This window comes from Apteryx mantelli, chromosome 1, assembly GCF_036417845.1.
Source record: "Apteryx mantelli isolate bAptMan1 chromosome 1, bAptMan1.hap1, whole genome shotgun sequence".
Taxonomy (NCBI): Eukaryota; Metazoa; Chordata; class Aves; order Apterygiformes; family Apterygidae; genus Apteryx; species Apteryx mantelli.
The window spans coordinates 26895962-26920422 of record NC_089978.1 but is presented as its reverse complement, the minus strand read 5'-3'; the positions used below and the strand labels follow the sequence as shown (position 1 = coordinate 26920422).

General features: G+C 39.8%; 1 protein-coding gene across 1 annotated transcript in view; it reads right to left on the bottom strand.

The window, feature by feature from the left end:
• Positions 1 to 24461, bottom strand: part of KL (klotho) — a 54984-nt gene that overhangs the window by 6310 nt on the left and 24213 nt on the right. Inside the window, exons 2-3 of the mRNA XM_067289872.1 lie at positions 6559 to 7069; positions 1616 to 1884 (exon numbers count right to left, since the gene is read on the bottom strand). Coding sequence (XP_067145973.1) covers positions 1616 to 1884; positions 6559 to 7069 — 780 coding nt within the window. The remainder of the gene's footprint in view (positions 1 to 1615; positions 1885 to 6558; positions 7070 to 24461) is intronic.

The following is a 24461-nucleotide window of genomic DNA, read 5'->3' as shown; positions in this document are numbered from 1 at the left end:
TTTGTCTGGGGGTTTTTTGTTGTTTTTTTTCTGTGGAAGGTCCCCGTGAGTTCAGATTTCCTTGTCCTGCCCTCTGTTTGAAAAGCAGGTGTCAGCCTACAACCAGTGTTCAACTTGTAGCTGAGGCTCTGCAGGTCTGTATAGAGAAGCTGCTGAAAATCAGTTGCTATTTTCTCTGGAGAGGTCAGTACTGTGCTTACAGAAGAAAGTAATAAAAAACAGCATGTCTGACGGAAATTGCTTTTCTGGAGAATTGTCCCTTGCAGATTACTAAATCATGCATTTCCACTAATACTGCAGGAATGCTGTCAAAAGAGTTTTTCCACTGTGATGCATCTACAAATCACGCTACCTAAGCCTTACAGCATAAAATGTTTGAATGGTCTTTTGAAATGAAAATATTCAGCTTTGAAGCTTTTGGGGGTAGGAGGGATTTTTTAACTGTCTTGAGCTGACTGACTCAGTAACTTTACAGCAGAGTTATTGATCCCAAAGACAGCAATTTCATTTCCAATCTCTAATTTATCTGGGAGGCTGGACGACAATGACTGTTGAATTTTCTTGGAAATCAACATACCAGGTAAGGAGGTTGCAGTATTTTTCAGGAGAACAAAGTCAAATCTTACTTTTGGAGTTAAAAAAAACCAAACAAGCTCTCTATGCTCTAGCCTTAAGAAATATTCTGCCTTTGTGGAAAATCTAAATTAAAAATTTTGTTCTTGGACCCAGCCTCAAAGCTGAATTTTACTGCACATCTTTACTGTGGTTAGAGAAGTCCTGTAAGCCAAAACAGCGTCTGAGAATTACAGAGCCAAACCGTTAAAGAGACCATAACTAAGCTACAATTTTTACACATGCTATGAAGCCTTAAAATTTGAAAGATTGTCCTGAAGTATCAGATTTAATTGAAATAAAAAGACTGAGATTTGTGAACTGGATCCACGCTAAGTGCTATCCAGGGGTGCTGGAGCCTCAGAATCAGATATGATGCTACACAAAATAGCAAGGAAGGAATACAGAAATGTCATCTAACTCCAAGATTCCTTACTTTTTTTTGTTTTTACACAAAACTGCTCTAACAATGGTGTCAGAACATACACATATAAGATGTAGAAACACGCCCACTGGAAACATTAAGAGCTTTCAGTATCAGGAAGTTTCCTAAACCATATACTATCACAGCAGTCAGATATATTGCCATTAAAATTATGGATGTGAATAAGCAGTAATATTTCCTATGTGATATACTAGGACATTTAGAAATACCGCTTTAGATCTAATCAACTTCCATTTGAAAAGGACTGACTTCCGGTGACTGATCACATAATAAATGTTCAAGAAAGATGAACACCAAACCCATTCCCTTTTAATTTCTGTATATTTTTCTAGAATGTTATTTATCATCTCTCAATCTGACTGGTTCTCATTGGTCACACAAAACGTCTAGTGAAGACTGAAAGACACAATCTTTGACCCAAAAGCCTTGTACCCATCTCCTCGCAGCACTCTGGTAATATATCACATACCAGCAAGGCCCCCCAGTCCAGCAAAACCAGCAGTATGATCTTGTGCAATGATCTGGTTGGCGAGCTGTCAGCTTTACCACCAGCCTTACCTGAATGTAGTTGTCAACAATTCCCCAAGCAAAGCCACAGGGAAAGACCCCTTTTGTGGGCTGGTTTTCAGGCAAAGGTGGGAAGCCATTTTTTTCTATCAGCTTTTGATAGAACAAGACAGAAGATTTTGGCATCAGCTTCTTGTCATGGCTTTGAAAATCAACATAAAACAATCCACGTCGAATGCTGTAGCCTCTGTGCCATTCAAAGCCATCCAGGAGGGACCAGACCGTGTATCCAAACACATTAACTCCATCATACCGGATGGCTGAGGAAAGAACAGAAATGAACTCATCACAGCACTCATTTTTTCTATGCAGATTACTCCATATCAGCAATGACTGCAGTGTTCACAGGCAAGAACAATGTGAGAGGTTAGATAAGTATCTCGGACCTGTTTCAAAGACCATGCAGGGAGGTATTTCAGTTGCGCTCAGGGAGCTCTGGGGCAGGCTCCTGGGGCACAAGTGCAATGCACAAGACAGCAGAGCTATCTGGCTGGGTTTTAAACAAGACAGTTTTAGAAAGAAAAGCAGTGCGGCAGGGGTTTGGGAAGTGCTGCTAATTAGGCCTGCCGTTCCTCAGCCTCAGAGCAGAGCGTGCTACAGTCAGACAGATCGCAGCACCCGAGCTCGTAGCTCTGCGCCGCGCTGCACGCAGCTAAGCAGACATTTCAGCTCGCTCAGAGATAGCTCAAGGGTCACTAATGTAGCACTACCGTGTACATCAAGTTAGACTCCTTTTTCTCCTTCCTCTCCACTACAAATACATTGGTAAAACCCTGATAAAACTTTTGTGTTTTGATGGATTTTTATTACCACAGATTTTCAGTAGAAGTGATAATGAAGGAAGATTTTCTTTATGTGAAAATTCTGTCTTTTTACATCTTTTATGGCATAGCATTTTCTGGCTTAAATATTTAAGGGTTTCTAAAAATTTATATGTATTCTAGATCCATTCTTTGGCTTTTATGAATTTCCAAACCCTTTGTTGGTTAAAACCAGGGTCTACTGGCATCTATTAGTATTACCAGCATTACACTTTTATTTTTGAGATTTACAGATGATATTCACTTTTAGCTGTATTAAACACTGCGATTCAGCACAATGTTCCGGGGCAAGGCTCAGATTCAATAAAGCACAAAGGAGTGTGCCTATTTGAATTACATAATTAGACCCACCCTAATTCAGCAATGCATTTAAGCACATTCTTAAACGTTCTTTTGAACTCGAGTTTGGCTCAGTAGCCAGAATAGTTTATCTTTATTACTCACCATCTTCTGTAAATGCAAACTAGGTACTGACTGAATGCAATATTTTCCAGCCTACTAACACTGAAAGCATATTTCAGGCAACAAGAATATCAAGATCCTCATTTCCTTTTTGTATTTATGTACCTCATTACAATCAGTTATGAAGGACCAAATGGATTCTTGATTGTAACCCTGTTTGAATCAATTAAATTAACTGTGGTTATATAAGCAATGAATCTCCAGTCTCTTTCACAGGTCATGAGAAAATGTCTAAGGAAATGGAATATTTCTCCTCCTACAGGCATCATTCTTTTGCGTATGGCAAATATTGGTATTTTTCTAACCTCTGCACATGCACATGATGAGATCTGCCATACCAGTAGAATAAAAGCCAGTACGGGTCCACTTTGTTAACTAGCCAACAGTGAGAATTTCTTTTTGAACAGCATCTCATTCCTTCTGTAAGTCACCATAGAGCATGCCCACATTTTCTGATCACCTCATAAAAATTCTCAAAATCTTCTTTAAAAATGTATTAACTTGTGTCACCTATGAAAGAAGCAATTTGAAAAAATTTTGGATGCTTCATAGACTCAAACATGGTAACCCATAAGAATTGCACACTATTGAAAAAACACAAGGAAAACGGCAGCCTTTTTTTTCTTTGTCTCTCTCCCCTCTTTTTTGTGTCTGTCAGTCCGCAAGCCAGGATGTCTGAAACCTAAACTCTCCATACTTGTCCATACTGCCTATTGGAAATAATTCCTGGCCTTAGCGATCTCCCTCAGCATGCCTGGAAGTGTGTTACTGCACAGGCAAGAATGGTGCCAGAATTGTGTTAACAATTAAACAACACTGACTATCTCTTACCAACACAAAGTTCATGCTCTTTTTAGCTCTGTAGTAAAAATATAGACCCTAGGAACCATGACAGACCCATAACTACCAAATTTAGATTCTTAAAACCCTCCCCTCAGCTGCTGTCCGATCCTAGGGGTGCGCAAAGCCCACAGCACCTGTTTCAATGTGGAAACTGCCCAAGAGTCTATGTTTTGCCTCTGGACATACATGAGAATAGCTCAGTCCCGACCTGTCAAAGGCCTAGCTGTTCCTATTCTGCTTAAGACTCTCCGAATTCAGACCTGCTAGCTTTCAGGATAATCACCTAACCACTAAGCCAGTCAAAATTACAATACAGAGGAATTCTCATGCCTTCCTGTTTCACTTTACAAGGAATAATCAATTTATTTGTAGCATCAGAGACAGAGCAGGGAAGTGAATACAAAGCTAGCCTAAGTGGTTAGACACCCACCCAAGTGAAAAGACACCTTCAATCAATCTTCAGCTCTAATTAATATTTAACTACTTTATATTACTGTTTTATTCAACCCTCCAAGGCATTTAAAAACAGATCAATAATAGAAGCAGTGAAAGAGTCTGGGGCTGTGAATCGCACAGAGGCCCTTTCCCACAGCCAAGGAGAGGATGCATGGGGCTTGCCTACAGTATGCAGTGCAAGAGTGTGTGCATCTACATCAGCATTTTAACTGAAATCAGGAGTGCCCTCCTGAAGCAAATCTCCTGATCACCCCGGCTTACCCCACCTCAGTTCTCACCACAGAGTGGTCTCAGAAGGCATGACCTGGGTTGCTTTTGGGTAAAATTAAACCAGAAGCGTGCTTCAGGAAAGCACAGCTGATGGGGCTTCTGCCACAATACAACTCGTACTAGTCCTGAGTAATCCCCCTCCATTCAAGAATGCACATAGTATGGACACCAGGCCCTCAAAACCAACTATTTCTACTCTATAGATTTGCTCCTATAGCACTGTACTTAGCTGCTAATGTAGACATAGTGATATGTAGTTTTGTCTGAACTGGTGCATATACACAACGTATCAGGAGGAGATATCAGCCAGATCTTGGAAGTAGCAAAACCACATCTGTGTGGCCTTTGGTCTAAATTAATTATCCTTGATTCTCAACGCAACAGCTCTGATGCCATTTTACTGCTTTGTGATTGCTGGAGTGAATTTGGTGGGAACTAGTTCAGGAATCTCTGCGCTGTATTGCTGAATTAGTGCACAGGATAGACATGCCCTAAGTCTCTGAGAGAGGACTTTTTCTTTGGCCTTTTCTGTTGTCTAACTTACAGAGCCAACATGATGCCTTTATGGATCTCTTTCTCAACTAAGATTCTCTAGGTACTGCACAGAGAACCTTGATATTTACAGGATATTGCAGATTCTAATGGGCAGATAAGTTGGGTGCAATAATTTTTATCATGGTGATGCCAAAGTCCCTACTGTAGATCCAGTCCTCAGTTTTGGGGGTTTTTTTCTGTAAAAAGTTTAGCCAAGTGTTGGCATTCATAAATTAATATAATGACTAGACTACTGCTGTTGTTGTTAATGTTATTATTATTTACTGACTTGCACATTAAAAGGGAAGAAAATCTACAAATTGAGATTGTTTCCAGCCAGCTCTGATTAGAAGACAGATCCATGTATGTATGTCCAGCAATTTACAAACTGAGCAGAAATACAGGTAACAGGAGCATGACCTTTTGTAGCTTTTCATCTGACTTCATGCTAACCGGTAATACTGTACATACAATAATTAGTAACTGTTTTGTATTCCATTCCTCCCACTTTGGATGTACTGACTCACATATTTATTCACTTTTTAATTTATTTGTAATGATTAGGGTTCTGGAATAGCAGATGATACAAATATGGGAGTTCTTCATATTTTTATGAGTGCTGAGAAGAAAATGGAAGTCATTGCTATTACTCTATTTGTAAATGGCAATGTAACACAAATGCTATCCAGTCGGAACAAACAGCTATTACAAAAGTGTTTTTAAAACAAGAAAAGCAAACTGTAGCTATGGAAATCAATTACTAAATTTTAAATTAAGAAATTAAAGGCAATAAAGGTGGAAATGGGGAATAATCACACCAACAATTTATTGATGACTACTAGGATTGAAAGAATTTGTTTTGTCATAAGGAAATGTGAAAATAGACAATATCTGTCATAGAAAGTAGTGTATTTGAAAAGACAATTGGTCAACAACTTAAACAATTCAGATTATATAATCTCAGACACGTGGTTCTCCTCAAATTGGTGTAAATTCAGATCATTGTGACTGATGTCGAGAGTTGTACTAATGTAAAATTTTTGCAAGGGCATAACTGAGATGCAGAATGAAAAAGTTTCCAGTTTTTCATTTTAAAATGTATTCTTTCAGTCTTATGCTGTATTCAGAGGAATTCCTGTCAGGTAGAATTTACCTTTCAACATATATACTCTTACCTTTCATATATATGCATTCAGGTATCTAAAATATGGAAAGTAACTATTAATAAATAACACAGTAAATTTTCTGATGTCCACAGAGAGTATATAGTTCACACCGATTTTGCACTTCCTCCCACTAAAGACAGTAGTTACAAGCGCTGCTGTTCAAAGACAGCAGCACCAAGCACACAAAATGCTATCTACAGATATTAAAGGTCTTCAAGAACTCAGAAGAACAAACCCAAGAAAGTGATGTTCTCATTTCACAAGTGCCTAGATGAATGTTAAATACCAGAATTAAATCTCAGACTGGTTCATTAATGAGCCTCAGTAGGCTACTTTGCATAATGATTCTGTCAAGCATATATTAACACAACCTCAGTCCTACCTTTTAAAGTTTCCATAATGAACTTTTTGAGATAATAAATATATTTAGCATCATCTCTCTTGGTGCTACCAGAAACAAACCAGCTGTTTTCCACAATGAATATTTTGGGGTTGTTATATTCACTGCTTATCCAGTAAAGAAGCTGTCTCAGGCTTATTGATTCCAACTGCTGGAATTTCATGTGAGAGTCCAAGAGCTGGAAACTCAGGGTTGCTCCAAAAGAAAGAGCAAAAAAGTCAGCTGTTCCCTTGATGTACTTCTTCTCAACTTCACTGAATTCAGGCAGCAGAGTTGAGAGGTTACTCCTCATGCTCTCTGGATAGTCACCATCAATAAATATGGGCTTAGCAAACCAGCCAAGCACAAAATCAAGGGATTTTTGACATTCTTTTATATTTTTTTCAGTCATATTTTGAGGTTTTATCCAGTGGGAGCTAAGGGCAATGGACACTTTTCCTCTTTGAGTTGGACGAAAATGATCATTGTAGAGATGCCAGACTTTAGCGTGGGCCTGTTGAAAAGAAAGACCGTAATTAATGCACCTGAAATTCAGTTTGAAGTAACAAAATTAGTCTCAAGTACCAATGTCCTGTGTCACGTAGTGACCATATAAACTTTGCATTTGAGGGCACAGCCTTATTCATTTATCAGCAGCTTACAATGGCTAAATTAACTTTTCATTAATACCATATTAATGAAAGAAGAGAAATCTCCAGTTGTTTTGGGAAAACAGCATCTCCAGTTTTCTAAGAGATGCTCCAAGCACCGAACACATATCTGACTGTTAGACATCTCTGTTAGCATTAATTATTGAGTTAGGACATATTTCAAGTACATACAAAAATTAAAATGCATTTAATAAAACATGTTTTAAACTATGTTTTCATTACAGGAATATCACTTTATCTGTATATTCACAGATATATAAGGGAAGAAGGTCTATTCTTACTATCCACTCTGACCTCTCAAATAATGCAGGACAAAGGAAAACCTTGAATTTGCTCCAATCTGAATGACAGCACACAGTATAGGAAAAACTACCAATCTAGACTAAAAAAAAGTCTGGTGAAAAATAATTTTTCATAGCTCTTGAAAAGTTACTCTGATAATTGAATTTAATTTGTTTTATTAAAATTTGCTATTTATCTCTAGCATCAACTTTCAACCACTTGATTCTTGATATAACTTTATCTGTTACTGTGAGGAGACTTTTTTTTACCAAATTTCTCTTTTCTGTGATCTTACAGAGTGGGTTGAAACAGTCTTTTGATGTTCTATTTGAAAGCTAAATAGATTAAGTTCCTGGAGCCTTTCATTATCTTCAGGCATAGTTTCAAGCCCTCTAACTATTCTCATTGCTCTCCTCTGATTCTCTTCCAATTTGTCATCACCATTTTAAAACTGCAGAAGCAAAATTGGACATAATATGCTGGTAGTAGTCTTGCCAGCAGTAAAACCAGAGAGAATTAATATACTGTTTCTGCTTATGTAGCCATAGCATCACACTGCAAGCATATGCTCATCTAAACTACCACAATATCTCTAGAGCCTTTCACCATCTAAAACACATATTCTTTCTTTGTACCTAACTTATCACAGAATCTCAATTGCTCTATGAATCAACATCCCTGTATACATCAGTAGAAGCTGTACATCAGTAGAAACTGTAATGCTTTTTCCTAGGACATTGATAAAAACATAAAAAATATAAGATCTGTTCATAAGAACAAAACATTAGAAAAAACAAAACCTGCTAACTATTCTTGGTTTACAATTGCATTTTGAGACTTCTAAGTTAGTGTTAGTTCATATAATGCTGTGATAACATGAACCTCCATTCTGGCCATACAAATTCACAGGAGTACTGGATATACAATAGGTTATTAATCAAAATGTCATAGTTATTTTTTTAGCCTTCCCTGGGATATAAGCCATGTAGAAAGCCCTATAACTCCACTCTATGCAGTTAGTATGTTGATGAATTTTATCATTAATGTATTGATAACTGCTGTTCACATTTTCCTTTTCATACACTTATCTTTCAAGCTTTCAACTGTGATGATTTCCAGTTGCCAGCATTATTAGGAACATTAAACAATTAGATTATTAATCATTTTTGAGAAAGACACTGTTAATTCCCCAGGAAAAATAATGAATTCTATCATTCTACTGTTCTTGCAGAATTTTAATTCTCACTGCTGGGAGAAAAGCAATTGGAAGTGAAGGACAACTAAAGGTAAGATCAATAATCAAGACTCAGTTCAATTGCCCCCATAGAGAAACCTGCTGCCTTTGAGTCATCTTTGGGTATATAAAACATCTGTGCAGATCTGACAGCTATGACGCAGGCTCTAAAGCAGACTTGACCCATGTCCTTTTGGAGTGGTCACTGAAACCCAAAGAGAATAATTTTGGAAATTTTAAATGACAGTACACACCTCTGTGTGCACATCCGAATCGAGTCCTCGATTGCAAACTTTATCATACATGCTTTCAGTTGTAATTCAGCAATAACTCAGATTGAGAGATGCAGTCCTACCATCTGTCTATATCAATACAATGGATTTTGATGCTAGTGAAAAACTAAATATAGCAATCACTTTAAAGCCTCATGACAAAATTGAAACCTGACTCGCATAGACATAATTTTACTTTATTGTGAAGATCCATTCTGCTGAGGAAAGAACAAAAGACATGACCAACACTCTATACTCCCAACACTCTATACTCCCAACACTTTAACCATGTTTTTTTAAAATACCATCAGGGAACAAATGTGTCACCACTTGCATATCTAAGGGAAGTTTGGAGATACATTATTGATGGTACAATTTCAAAGGATTATCCTTGCTACCCAATCTTAACTTCTCACACAGTACCTGCATGCCTCCCATTCTTTCCGGCTTATGTTACCAGTGTAAACAAAGATGTGATGGCACAGGTATCTTATCCATTGTAATCGTTTTTATCTAAAGTAGCAGTTTATTTAAAGTTTATTTTGGGCTACCTCATTGAAACTACTGTTGTTAACAATGGCAACTGGATTAATGCTACAATAGGAATGTCTACCCATGCTGCAGGCGACCGATCATTTGGCTTTGCAGGTATGTCTCAGACACATCTTAACTTCTCTCAGAAAATACCTACATTTTCCCTCATAAAGGTACCATATATTCTTCTTCTGTTGGACCTGATTCATCTCCAGATTTCCTGTCTCAAATGTTAAGATATCACCATGCCAACTCCCAGACATACAACTTCATCTCTCTGTCATCTGCACTTGCAAGGACTCTGCCCACCTATAGAGCACCTCTAGGATTATGGAGGACTTGCCCCATAACCCATGGCACTACCCTATTCTTCCCTACCAGTGCAGAGAGATCTTCCAGCATTTCAGTATCTTTGATTCCATCATGAAGCACGGAGGAAGAGAATCCCACAGGTTAGTCCTTTCTCCAAAGGTATCGAGGTGCTGGTTACTCCCTGACAGGAATAAAAATACATAAAGTGTAACAATACAGGACTATCTTACACAACTTTGCTTTCTAAACTGGTCATCTTGTCTGCCTCTATAGAAAATGAATGCTCATGAGAAGACTAGTTTCTAAGGTATGCAGGATGAGTGACTCTTTGGGAGTCCATCTCTCTCCACTGACGGACAGAACCTATCATTTAGTTTAGACAAGACTTATGATCTATAGACAGCCGAAAGCAGGTGAGAAGAAGCACACCTTAAATGTCTGCCTCTAGAGAGTGCATGAAGTAAAGTGGAACAACACTACGTTCATGATAATAAACCAGCTAAACATAAAAAAAGTGTGTTAAAGTCCCCAGGTTCTGCCGATGTAGATTAATGAAGTAGTTCAAGAGGAGACAGAGATAAAGACAGAAGAAGCCAGTGACAGAGCAGAGAATCTCTATGGACATCTGGGACAGCTGTTTAAAACAGCTGCCTAAACACAGGTGTCTAACGCTGTTTTAGGCCCTTCAAAGTATTCCCTTCTCCAACTACAGTTTCAGAGAGGTATGAGTCTCCCATAAATCCTAAGCCACTTCTACCAGCCCCACAGAGATGCTTGGGATACTGTAGGATGTGCCACATGATAACTGGCACCTATCTTCAGGCAAATTAATCCTGCTCCTACAGTGGGATTCAGTTTGAGATGAAGACATCTATATTTAGCTGTCTAGCTAGATGTCCAGGCTTCCACTATAGGCAATGGAGATCTCAGGTTCCATTCAGCTGCCTGACCACAAGCATCCAGCTTCTAGTTGCCGCTCCAGAAAGATACAGGCCTATGAAATATCTGCCACCCACTTGCAGACATCCTAAACAGCCTGGAAAATGTCACATGGCACTAGATATCTATACTGGGCTAACTGTAACCCACTCCTAGTCAATCTAGTTAATGGAGTCTAGAGAGTAATTCAGCTCACTGTACAGTAGCCATATCATGGCACGCAGCAGAATCGCTATCTAGGTCCCAATAACTGTATAGATTACGGGTAGTATCTAATGTAGGTGCCTAGACCCATTTGCAATGTCTTGCCTGAATGGGGCTGGCAGATACAATTCAGGGCCTAGTGGGAGACCTACACACTTCTGGAGCAACTGGAGGCTAGGCAGACTACCCTAGGGCTCCTCAAATGACACTGTGTGGCTATGCTGGGACAACTGAAACCTCCCAGATGTCTATTAACTATAATCAGAGTTCAGAGAAAACAAATAGAAACCAACATATCATCAGTGAAATTCAAATGTCTTCATCTCTCACTGAATCCCACTATCAGTTCTTTATTATTATCTGAAATCTTACTTCCTAATCTCAGGGACTAACCTATAGTACATTTTTTTAGCTCACAGCTGACTAAAATTAAGACCACTGCAATCCACACTCAGCTCTTTTATCGACACGCAGCATGGTGATTCTGCCTCCCTTGTTTTGCCGCGGTGCTGTCATTCCCCGTTAGTTCAGGCAAATGTTCAGTGCTGACCGATCATTTGGCTTGACTGGAAAGACCTTACTAAAAAAGGCTGGTTGCAAACTGCCTCTTGGAAGAGTCATGTAGTCACCAGTCTGTTATGAGAAGAACTAACTGCTAAAACCTAGATGCTGGTTTCTAGGCCTCTAAATTTGGGTGATTTTGACATTACTACTTGCTTTCAGACAGTAGCTCATATTCGTAGGCACCAAACACTTGACTGACACCTTTTTCTGGGATACTACCCTACATTTCTGAACCTGCTGAGGCTTGAGCTAACTTGTTACTGGGAAAGCCTCCAGTCAGGATGTGGGCTCCCTGTGCTAACCAGTGTATATTCTTCAGGAATATACTGTCTGAACAGCTATGAACATAAGCTTCAGAAAGTAACTTTTAAAATGAAAATGCACAAAGGCTCAAGATGTAGCTTGTCTTTGACTAAACCCGTCTGTATGTCTGCAGTTGACTCATCGTAGGGCCTTGTTTTCAAGTTGATATGCTCTGCTTCCCCCTACCTTCCCACTCCTTATATGTATTCAGACCACTCTCTACCTACACTCAAGCTCTGAAATTCTGGTATGGGTCATGTTTGACCAGCCTTGTAGAGATCCCTCTGTGAGTCAAAGCCAGTAATTCAGCCTTGTCAAACCTACTTCCAAGGCAGAAAAGCCACCTGCAATGCCACAGCATGGGCTAGTCCTACAAAGCCCACATTCCTGCAGTGATAGCAGAAATAATTCAGCACAGGCAAACAGACTTCACAACATGACACAGTCATATCCTATTATTGCAGGATAGAGCTACACAGTTCAAGACTCTTCAGTTTAAGTCAATTTAGTAATATGCAGATATTTGTTTGCCTGACTGCTCCTCTAAATTCCTGTGCAAGGTCATCAAGACCTTCTTCAGTCTGGCACTGGTATGCATCATTCTGCGAGTTTTCAGTGCTTATGTCTATCATGATGCGTAACCTTCACAAGAGCAGATCAAGAATCATAATTGGGAACACCATGATTCCATAATTTGTGTTTATTTCTCTAGAACACATTGATTGTCTCAATTTTTAGTTGTGTGTCTTCTGAACCAATAATAGTACCATTCATTTCACAAATAAACTGCTCTCCATGCTCAGATAAACTATCTGTATTAACTCTCTATTTGCATGTTAATGAAACTGAATAGAAAGGTGTTACTGAAATTTATTTAGCAATGCAAAGAGAAGAGTTAATTGGAGAAGATGTGCAAAGGATTTTTGATTACTAGAAACAGGGCAGCTGTATCTCCCCAAAAAAGTCATTATCCAGTTCTACATCAAAAGCCCATCCGAAATGGATTTAACTATTGGACTGACATGGGAAACTCTAGTATAAGTCAGAATGTGCCTTGAACCAAGAAGAAAAAAAATGTAATGTGTTTTTTCCCATATCATCAAAAGCAAGTATTCTAATTAAAAGTCACAACAAAGAATGTCACATTTCATGTAATGTTTCATCCTTAGATCCAGAGTCAAGCAGGTTTTACCCATAGTCTTTGAGCAAACATTCTCTTTCACAAGCAAATGACATCCTTAACACTCAATAAGCAATAGATACAGCTATTTAAAAAATGCTTAAGATTTTTCCCATATTCAAAGGCTAGTAAGATAAAATCTTTATGTATAACGCACAATACATTACTGTAGATAATATGCTAGTCATTTAATAACTTCACTTTTTCTCTATAATTTTCCATAAATATCTCTTTTTCTAGTTTTCTTTTTAGAGTCAGTTAGCCAACATTACTACAGATGTTTTATACAATAAATTTGGTATTTTCCGCCAGTCTCAACAACCTGGTACTTGTAAGGCCTGTAAATGGTACACTGAATGTGGTGTTTCAAGTGAACATATTTCAGCCTTTTAAATAGTCAATATACAATTTGTTACAATTACAGCTTTAAGTATTGATCATACACCTGAACTACAGTGTTTTGTTTAGTTACTGTTTTTCCTGCTGTGCTGGTCACTGTAACATTTTGATGCCCCATAAACAGGAATAAATTTATGCCACAGAAAAGGCAGGATGCATTATTATTCCTATTTTCAGAACTGGGAAGGGAGATTATGTGACCTGCCTAAAGAAATACATGGAAGAAGCAAAATTAAACCAGGTATCTTAATTCTAGAGCAGCGTATTAACTCCAGACAACGCCTCTGTTTGGTATGATACTCCTCTTTACAAAAAAGCACCAAGGATGGCTCCAAATACTTGTCTGAAGACACAGCTACTAAAGCACCATTCATTCCCATCACAGGCAAAATAGAGGAGCTTTGCTAGCACTAGAATAAAAAGGAGAAGGTAACCTCTAAGCCTGAAGCTGGAATCAAGATGCATTACAGGCACTCCAAAAATATTAATAGAAGAAATAGAAACCAAAAGATGAGAGCAGATGAGAGCTATTTTTAAATTAGATTTTGAATTTCGTAACAGATGAATATGAAGGTCTGGGAAGCCTTGTACTTTCATATGTTGTAATCATGTGGGAATCAAGCATAAGTGATCATTATCGCAGATAGATATGCAGGGGACAGACACAAACTGACTGCAGTGCAAGAGAAGGAAACTAAAACTCCACTTGATCACAGACTGTGTCACGATGACTCCTGTAGGAAACCGCTCCTTTGAAGCACACAAAGCCTAGACATTGTAATGCAGGCCCTGAATTAAGCCTCTCTCGGACTCATCCTGCCTTGAAAGGCCACTCGCCTCAGCGTGTCTCTGTGGTGTGGCAGCCAGAGAGGGCAGCTAGATTGTGGAGCAGCTCCACAACTTCTGCAGGCACCACCAAAGAAAGACTCTAATTACAGGCACTGACCTTCTGAGGGAATTCATCTCACCTAACCTTTTGTCATCAACACCATGGACAACTGCATCTGAGCAATTCACATCAAAGGGGGAAGCTTCTAGACCACTATTCATCCAAGCCATATTTAATGTCCAGATGCAAGTGAGATGAAAAGTACCTATTTCCCACCAGCTATCACAAAGGTAGCCTGGCATGACTAGCTAGATTCAGCCATTCTGCCTGAATAAACAGAAGTACCAAGAGACAAGTGGACTGGGAAAAGTTAAGTCTCAAGAGACTTACTAGTCTCTGAAAATATAAAGGCCAGCAGGGAAAGAATTAAGCAGCACTTGACTTTGGGAAGCAACGGGAGACAAGATAAAAATAGTTTTATTTCTGACAACAAATGCTTCTGAGACCCTTGATGTTTTTATCAATTTTCCATTACCTCTGATAGGAAAGATTAATTATGGAATTGCATAAAAATAGTTCAAGGAATGTTGTGACCCATGTGAATATTAAAGATATGAGAGATTCTTAAACAGAGTACAATAAGAAGATAAAAGTATAGAACTGTTTCAGTGATTTAAAGCTGAGAGACAATTTTGCAGTATTGAAGGGAGCTAAATTAGTCCCCGATAAAAATTGTTTTCAGCTATATGTTGGAGCTACATAAGCATATAAAAGCTCCAGAACTGAGACTGGCCTACATCACTAGCCATCTACTAGAGTGTGATCTTCTGGAGGACAGGGCAAGTTCAAATCCTGTTGACATGTTCAAGTACACAAAATACTGCAAAAAAAAAAGATATGAGGCAGAAAGACATGGAGAACTTAGCTGTAACCCACAAAAGCAAGCAAACAAAACAGTACAGGCTGTAGTAAACAGCACAAACCAAGACAATAATACCATTTTGCAAGAGCTGATAAGCACTGGATAATTGTGCTGAACAAAGAGGATAACAAAAGCACCATTAATTTGGAGGAACCCTTAACAGGAACAATGGTAAAGGTTGTGGCAACTGAATACACTACTATCCCAAAAAGCAGAAGGAACATTAATGGATTTTAAGTCAAAAACTGGATAGAGAGAAAGTAGCACAGCACTGGAAACAGTAACAAGGAAGAAAGGTTAAATATATAAAACTCAAGCCTGATAAAATAATGCTTTGTCAGAGCCCATAGATCAAATGCATGCTAAAAACAACTGGAAAAGACAGAATTTGTAATAGTATTGGCAAGGAGAAGATATCCATACAGAGTCCAAACCTTTGGTCTCACCAAGATTGGTACAAACTGCATAGAGAGGGAAACAAAGCAAGTGCAGAAGGACTACAGAACTACTTCCAGGAGTCTGGAAGCTCTTGAAACACAGAACAAAGCTTCAAGAGCCAAAACCCCCAGAACTCACAACTGTTTCCCGCAGTAAGGTAGAAGCTGAAAGAAAATATGGATAAATATGTTATTCTCAAAATTATATAGTGAGAAGGAAAACCACAGTAATGTGTATGCTATTAATGACATGAGTCAAAAAAATGACAAACTATTTTTTGGCTACATACAGATTCAAAAGAACCAGATAAATAAATATTTAAAGGATGAACATTTTCAGTACCTTCAAGGGAAGAAATTCTAAAAGAAGTGACTAATGCCAAGCACCGTTCTGTGTTTGATACATCAGCTGTTTTTCTGGTAGGTGCACTGAGGAAAGTCTAACACCCACCTATGCATATTCACACTATTTGAAAATGCTTGCCGTACAGGCTGATGACCTATGTTTGCTACTCAAGGTGTTCTGCAGGAAAACAGAATGTGTCTCTAACAGTTTAGTGGGTATACAGATGGTATTCTGTTCTAGGGAAAAATTGTAGAAATGCATGAAGAGAATTGGTTTAGAAAGTCTCAGGGCAGTTGGGCAGAAGCTAAACAAATAAAAAGGCCAATTCTGTGTAACTAGAATAGTGTGCTAGGAAGAAAAATTATCTCAACAAGAGATAGAGGTAAACATAAATAAGACTAAAGCCCATCATCAGTATGTGTCCCAGGCAGACAAGGAAGTGACACTAGGATATTTTGGCTTGGTGGGTCTTATCTGACTGCCTAAACCAACAATCCAGCTTGCAAAGTTGTTGAAGATGGTCTATAATTTTGGGTGGGAATGATGGAATAAAGAACCCATATTACTCATTACCTGCACCTCTGCATTTAAAATGCCTGTAGTAGAAGGCCTGTGAGCAGGTGTGAATCATTAACCTAGAATCTCATCTTGGGCACACTAGTACATTCAAAACAAATTGGCCCTAATGAAGTATGTATCTGCTCCTGGAGTAGTATAGGAAGATTTTGTGTATGGCAAGGAATCCTGGACATGCCATTTTTACAAGAGCATCCAATGATATTGGATTCAGCAAATCAATGTTTGTACAGTTGGGAAAGGCTGCCAGAATGGCAAGCAGAAATTATTCCAGGGGTATAACATTATTGTGCGGCCCAAAGTGCCCCAGAAGTTCTTAAACCACCTAGAGACGAACTGGAAGAAGCTTTTCTCCAAGTATGGTCCCAAAACAAATTAGATCATGGGAGTATTCAGGCCAAAGTGCTAATAATGAGTCCTGACCCTCAGCCACAGAGGCAGTAAAAATATCCTTGAAAACACAGAGAAAAGTTCAGAACTTACCATCCATAGCTTACTGGAGCAAGGAATAATTGCACAAGGACCATGAATCTCTAATACTCTAATTTGGCCTATCTTAAAAGCAGACAGCAAAACTTACTGGTTAACAGTTGATTTTTGAGCAATGAATGCTGTTACACCACAAACAGCACCTGCTGTAGCAGAAATGCCAGAGTCTGACTAAAGGATGTAGCAAATGCTATCTTTGAGATCTTTTTACTGGAGAGGTGTTGAGAAAGTTTTCCCCTCTGTTTAAGGGGCAGCAGTACTACTTTACATATATCCCCCAAGGATTTCACCATGCTCCAGTTATAAGGGATGTTCATGTTATCCGAACATCAGAAAAATTATCAGAGGCTGATCAGATCCATGTAGTTTCATGAGCAGATGATGTATTAACCAACTGCCACACTCAAACAGAGCTGAAAGAATTAACCAAACAAGTGCTTTGTTTGCAGATATGATTAAGCCTTTAACCAAGTTGCTAAGAAGGTGCAGCAATGGGAGTGGAAATCAGGACAAAATTTGAACATTTCAACATTGGAAAAAAGCTGGCACAGGTATCCACATTAGGGATGCTGTTCCAGCATGGGCACTTTAACTGTGCTTTGTCACCCCTCCAAAAGCATTAGGGGCCCTGTTATCACACAAACAAGGAAAGAAAGCCACAGCATATGGTCAGTTCACTTTGTGTGAAAAGGAGCATGTGGTGCTAGTGTGGGCTCTAGCACACAGGGAACAGATTACAGGAGCCAGCCCACTTAGAGTTCCCACAAAATACGGACATTTGACATACACTGTATCAAGAAAAGTAAAAAACGTGCATGTTTTTGGTCCACTGCAAGCGAGATGGACCCTGGCTTTAATGAATCTGGGAACTACTCTCAAGCTTGGACGAGTTCTGCAGTCTCCAGCAGAAGGACTGCTGACCACAGGAACAGAGCACAACTTCCATTAGCAGAGAAAAAGCCAACAGACCAACCTGTTAAGATAGAAATAAACTTAGATGTAGCACAAAATGAAGGATGGGAACTGTAGTTCACAGATGGCTCAAGTTAATTCAAGCAAGGACTTCACAGAGTAAGCCATCAGTAAGATATCAGGATCTCAGTGATCTCTGTCCAGTGGATGGGAAGCCTGTTGTAACATGTAACTATCAGGGTAACATGATAGTTGGATGATTATTATTTCCAGAATTTTAAACCAAACTGTTGGATGTGACAATAACGCATCCTCAAGGCTATAGTGATCAAAAGACCTGAGAAGCCTACTGGAATGGGAAAGAAGACAAGATTGCAAAGGAAGTAGCAGAAGATTTGCAGCTGATGCTGGAAAAAGTGACAGCTGTCACAAGATCAGCAACACAGAAGAAGAATGCTTTGGTTTGGGAAATTTAGCACTTACGTAACAAGGTGATCCAGAAATTACAGAGTGGGTGAAAGAAAGGAGTAATTACCAACCTCCGCATATTTACAGCTAGCGATAGAGTAGTGTGGGCTCAATAGCAAAATGAAGCTACACATGAATGCGTGGTCCCTGCAGTATATGGACAGGATCTCATACAATTTGTTCAGAAGAAAAGTTATTTTGAAGAGATTAGAACAACAGAAGGAACAGTACAAGTGGGAGGGTAGCCTCCTCTGGAAAAAGACATTAAACAATGGGTACAGAACTGTTTAATGTACACTATAGTAAATGTTTTTATTACAAGAGTAGTAAGGTAGACCCTCTCTTCACCACTAAAAGATAACACATCCAGGGTCACCAATATAAATTGATAGGTTCTTTATCAGTCACACAACAAAATAACAAATATTGTGTAGTAGTAGTGGATCCGATCTCTAAACAGTTAGTGGCAACCCCAGTGAAGCAATACACTGCTAAAGCTACTGTGATACAGCTCTGCAACACTGTGGCTCACCATTAGGGAATTCCAGAAGACACTTACTCTGACCAAGAGCCACTTTTCACAGGGGAAATCCTGTACAAACTTTGTGAAATACTAGGAATCGAAGATTTCTGCTGGGCATCCTTAGAGTTCTAGCCAGGTAGAGCAAGCTAAATGGACTCTTAGAGAGGCTTTAAGAAAGCTGGTAAAAGATTCTGGAAGGGATGATAAACTACCCGTTTTGTTACAGCCATCTGGCAGCTGCCCCAAGTGCACAGGTGCATCCTTACAAGATAATGATAATCTGAGGTATAAGAACACCACAGTGGTGGTGGTTTGACTGGGAGCTACCTACCAAACAGCATCAGAAGGTATTCTTGGAGCACTGGATAGATGTACTGGCAGACAGCTTTTTCCATTGTGAGTTCCTTTGTGAAAAACAATGGCTATCGGGCAGCAACAGCAAAGAAAGAATTGCAAGACCTTTCTATGAAAGGGTAACTTGGAGGCACTTGGTACTATACAGTTGGTACCACCTCAGGAATTTTAAACTCAGTCAATGCATATGTAGCCAATATATTAGAAACTGTTACAGATCATGTATCACAGCAGCACCAAAAGAAAGAGAATCAAACAAAAAGGATAAATGCCATGAGGTAAGCGACATTGTATAATGACTGCAAAAATTTTTGGTTCTACCTAGTAATATTAGATGGGCAATGGCATGTAACAAGACCCTGATGTTTGCACATGGGGCAACGTTGAACATCATTAGGCAAAGCCAAAACAAAATTACTGGATCAGAGCTTTGTACGATAACATGGGAAATGCAGCACAGAATGAAAGGGACTTAGCTGAATGCTGATCTCTACAAAGATTCTTAAACCAAATATTGGGCTATTCATCCCTAAATCTAGCTCAGTCACTCATGGCACAATAAACCCAGTTTACCCTGCTATAACCTTGGCTATTAAATTCAATCATTCTGAGACTAGAGCTGTGCATCAGTGATAATGGACTATGGAACAGACAGAAGGTTCCAAGCAGCCCTTTAGAGGGGCACCAGCAAACAGTCGATCAGGATATGCATTATATACGCGAAGATACCAGCTTTCAATCATCAGAAGACTATTTAGGTTATAATTTGACCAGATGTGAATAGAGAATTGTTTCTTTTTTTTTTTTTCTAATCAGTCTATAACTGTTTATGTGAGATCCAGCTGTGATTGTATGCATACCCAATATACAGAAATCACTACAAACTATTTCATTGCATATAACCTGCTTGATAATATGTGCGCATGTAAAATAACTGATTGAATGGTGTGATTTGAATTATACAGCACCTTTGCAAGTAATACTCAATTCGTAAAAATCACTGCAACTGCATACTAAATAATCTTTTATCCAGTAACTTTTGGAGTAGCTTTTATGTGATTATTGCAGATAATAAAGCATTCAGCTGTAACAGCTGAAGTCCAGTGGGCTGTAAAACAAGCCACAAATGCAGTGATTACAATGCACTGCAATAACACACAAATTACTCTTGTAACAACTGCAATAGAAGCTGTAGGACGATTTGCAACATCCTTGCTGGATTCAGGAGTGATAGCTCACAGTTGGCAGACTATGAAAAAAAGGGATTATAATCCAATAAATATAGTATTGCTATTGCTAGGACCAGGCTACTCACAGAATCACAGAATGGTTGAGGTTGGAAGGGACCTCTGCAGATCATCTAGTCCAACCCCCCTGCTCAAGCAGGATCACCTAGAGCACATTGCACAGGATCACATCCAGGCGGCTTTTGAATATCTCCAGAGAAGAAGACTCCACAACCTCTCTGGGCAACCTGTTCCAGTGCTCTGTCACCCTCACAGTGAAAAAGTATTTCCTCATGTTCAGATGGAATTGTCTGTGTTTCAGTTTGTGCCCGTTGCCTCGCATCCTGTCACTGGGCACCACTGAAAAGAGTCTGGCTCCATCCTGTTGACACCCTCCCTTCAGATACTTGTACACGTTAATAAGATCTCCTCTCAGCCTTCTCTTCTCCAGGCTAAACAGGCCCAGCTCTCTCAGCCTTTCCTCATAGGAGAGATGCTCCAATCCCTTAATGCTCCAATCCCTTAACCAGTTTACTAGCCTTCTGCTGCACTCAGTCCAGTAGCTCCATGACTCTCTTGCACGGGGAGCCCAGAACTGGACACAGTACTCCAGATGTGGCCTCACCAGGGCTGAGTAGAGGGGGAGGATCACCTCTCTCGACCTGCTGGCAACACTCTTCCTCATGCACCCCAGGATACCATTGGCCTTCTTGGCCACAAGGGCACATGGCTGGCTCATGCTTAACTTGGTGTCCACCAGCACTCCCAGGTCCTTCTCCACAGAGCTGCTTTCCAGCAGGTCAACACCCAGCCTGTCCTGGTGCTGGGGGTTATTCCTCCCTAGGTGCAGGACCCTGCACTTCCCTTTGTTGAACTTCATGAGGTTCCTCTCCGCCCACCTCTCCAGCCTGTCCAGGTCTCTCTGAATGGCAGCACAGCCCTCTGGGGTATCACCACTCCCCCCAGTCTGGTATCATCAGCAAACTTGCTGAGGGTGCACTCTGTCCCTTCGTCCAGGTCATTGATGAAGAAGCTGAACAAGACTGGACCCAGTACTGACCCCTGGGGGACACCGCTAGCTACAGGCCTCCAACTAGACTCTGTGCCACTGATCACAACTCTCTGAGCTCTGCCTTCCAGCCAGTTCTCAATCCACCTCACGGTCCACTCATCTAACCCACACTTCCTGAGCTTCCCTATGAGGATGTTATGGGAGACAGTGTCAAAAGCCTTGCTGAAGTCAAGGTAGACAACATCCACTGCTTTCCCCTCATCTACCCAGCCAGTCATTCCAGCACAGAAGGCCTGTAGTTCCCTGGGTCCTCCTTCTTGCCCTTTTTGAAACTGCGGTGACACTGGCTTTCTTCCAGTCCTCAGGCACCTCTCCTGTTCTCCATGACCTTTCAAAGATGATGGAGAGTGGCCTAGCAACAACATCTGCCAGCTCCCTCAACACTTGTGGGTGCATCCCATCAGGGCCCATGGATTTGTGGGTGTCAAGTTTGCTTAAATGATCTCTAACCCACTCCTCCTCAACCAAGGGAAAGTCTTCCTTTCTCCAGACTTTCCCTCTTGCCTCCAGGGTCTGGGGTTCCTGAGGGCTGGCCTGAGCAGTAAAGAAAGACTGAAGCAAAGGCGGCATTCAGTAACTCTGCCTTCTCTGCATCCTTCGTCATTTTTGTCACTGAAAACATACTACTAAATCTTGACTCAGCAATTATGACCTTTTGGGATTTGCTTTGGTCAGTCATGAGTCTGCTTTAGCTGCAACTGCAAAATCGCTCAATGATCAGAGGGGAGAGGAACTATTGCCTAACTTGTATTTTTTAACTTTGCTTAAAGTTGACTCTGTGATGGTATGATTTTATCCAAATGGTATTACATGCCTGCTGCTAGGCAACTGAATCCCAACACTAATGATATCTTTGGTCTGAGGGAGATCCTGCCTAACCTAGATCTGACACTACAGAAGAGTACAGGGTCATCTGTAAATGTGGTGTTATACCTGTGAGCCTGTACAGATCTCTAGGGCATTCCACAACATTTCAAATGGTAACAGACATCTACATCAAGGCAACCAAATCCTACCCCTACAGAGCAGAAATCAGTTCCAGATCCTGACACATTGCATTACATGTCAAAAGTGTTGATGTCTACATGTGACCTATGAGTTTGATTCACTTGCTTACTCAGAGAGATCTAGTGCCATCTCAGAAGTTCTGGACTACCCAAGACACCTGCATGAGCTGGCAGATGTGATGCAAGACCTGCAGGAAACCTGTGCCTTCTGGACTGGCAGCTGGAAGTCAGGCAGGATACTCTAGGCTTCTCACATGGTGCACACCTGTCTATGTGTGCAACTTTACTAGCCCTAGTAGTCTCTGAAGAGGTAGCCTCACAATCATATGAGGTTATGACTGGAAGAAGAAAATACTGTGCAGAGTAGGTAAGGCTGTCTCAAAACCCTGGAAGGATTTGGGGAAACTGAGAGGACCTTGGATAGACATTTTTACTCCATAAGTCTTACACAGGCAACAACCCTTGCAAGGCTAACGTGGTGACTCATAGGACATCGTAGATGGACAAGGTAAGTAGAATGGGTGACACATAACCTACTTATCAACATATCTTTGCAACAGTACAAGCAACCATAAAGCTACCTGAAAAGTTTTAATTCATACACCAGCTATGACTAGCTGTAATTCTTCCTAATGTTACTGATTTTTACTGCTTCTGTGATGTCTGACTACTTTGCCAAACTACTCTGGTTACTCAGCAAAACACACCTCATCAGCAGGAATACAGTCACTGGAGGAGGCAGACTTCTGTCAGACACCTTTATTTTGAGGAATCACCACACTCCTCAGCTGCCACTCAGAAGATAAAGTGCAAGTGTTCAAATCACAAGCCAGAAGATGAGAAGATGAATGCAGGGGAAGGCAGGGGAAAAGGAGACTCAGTTAGGGCAAAAGAAACTCTTGGGGTACAACATTCTTAAAGATTCAAACAATAGTGATGACTCCAATTAGGAGATGGAGAGACAAATGGGACATCCAACTTTATAGAAAAAAAGAGTCATTCAAGATCTTTGCATTTCTACAGAAGTAAGAATGATTTAAGTGTATTTCTGCATGTTTTTCCATGAGCTTATGGCTTCACTGCAGTTACAGATTAAACTGGTTTCAATTTATATCTCCTTTGATTTGGGAAATGCATTTAGAACCTCATCCAAAGCCTACTGAAACCATGAAAATATACTTTCAAGGCATGAAGAAGTCCCTTTATGTTTGTTTCTAAATGCATGTTTAATGGCAGACATAAAATTGGTCTGTTACAGATATGAGTGTTGACTCAAAAGCATACAAATGAAAGTTTTCCTGCTTTATTCTTGTAGTCTGCAAACATAATAAAAAGCACCATTTCAGCTAAAAGGTAGAATCTCAGAGAACATAAAACTGCAACAAACAAAAAGCATATAAAACAAAAATATATAATTCTTACTTTATGAACATAAGCATTGTATTGTTAATTATCTGTAGAAAATAAGCTAGGTTTCATCTGTTTGTATACAAGGAATCTACTTATTTTGGTTGACAGAATATTGAATATATATTTTAACATAGTTGATAAGCTAAGTGTTAGAAAACTTGGTATAAAAATCCCATCTACAGTTAGTAGTTTCCTTCTTTGGAAGTACATCCTATATTTTTATAGTATACAATCCAGAACAGGTACTTTTTTTGCTACACCAATGTACTGCAATCCCAGCCTTAGCAAACAAGAACAGAAATCACAGTAAAAGGTGACCTAAAATAGTTTTCATCCAGTCCTTACAGACAAAAAAAACCCAACCCCAAAACAGCAAAAGACAAGGAGGATTGTTTTCAGAGTAATTGTTTAGTCTAAGCCATACAGAATATGGCATGTTAC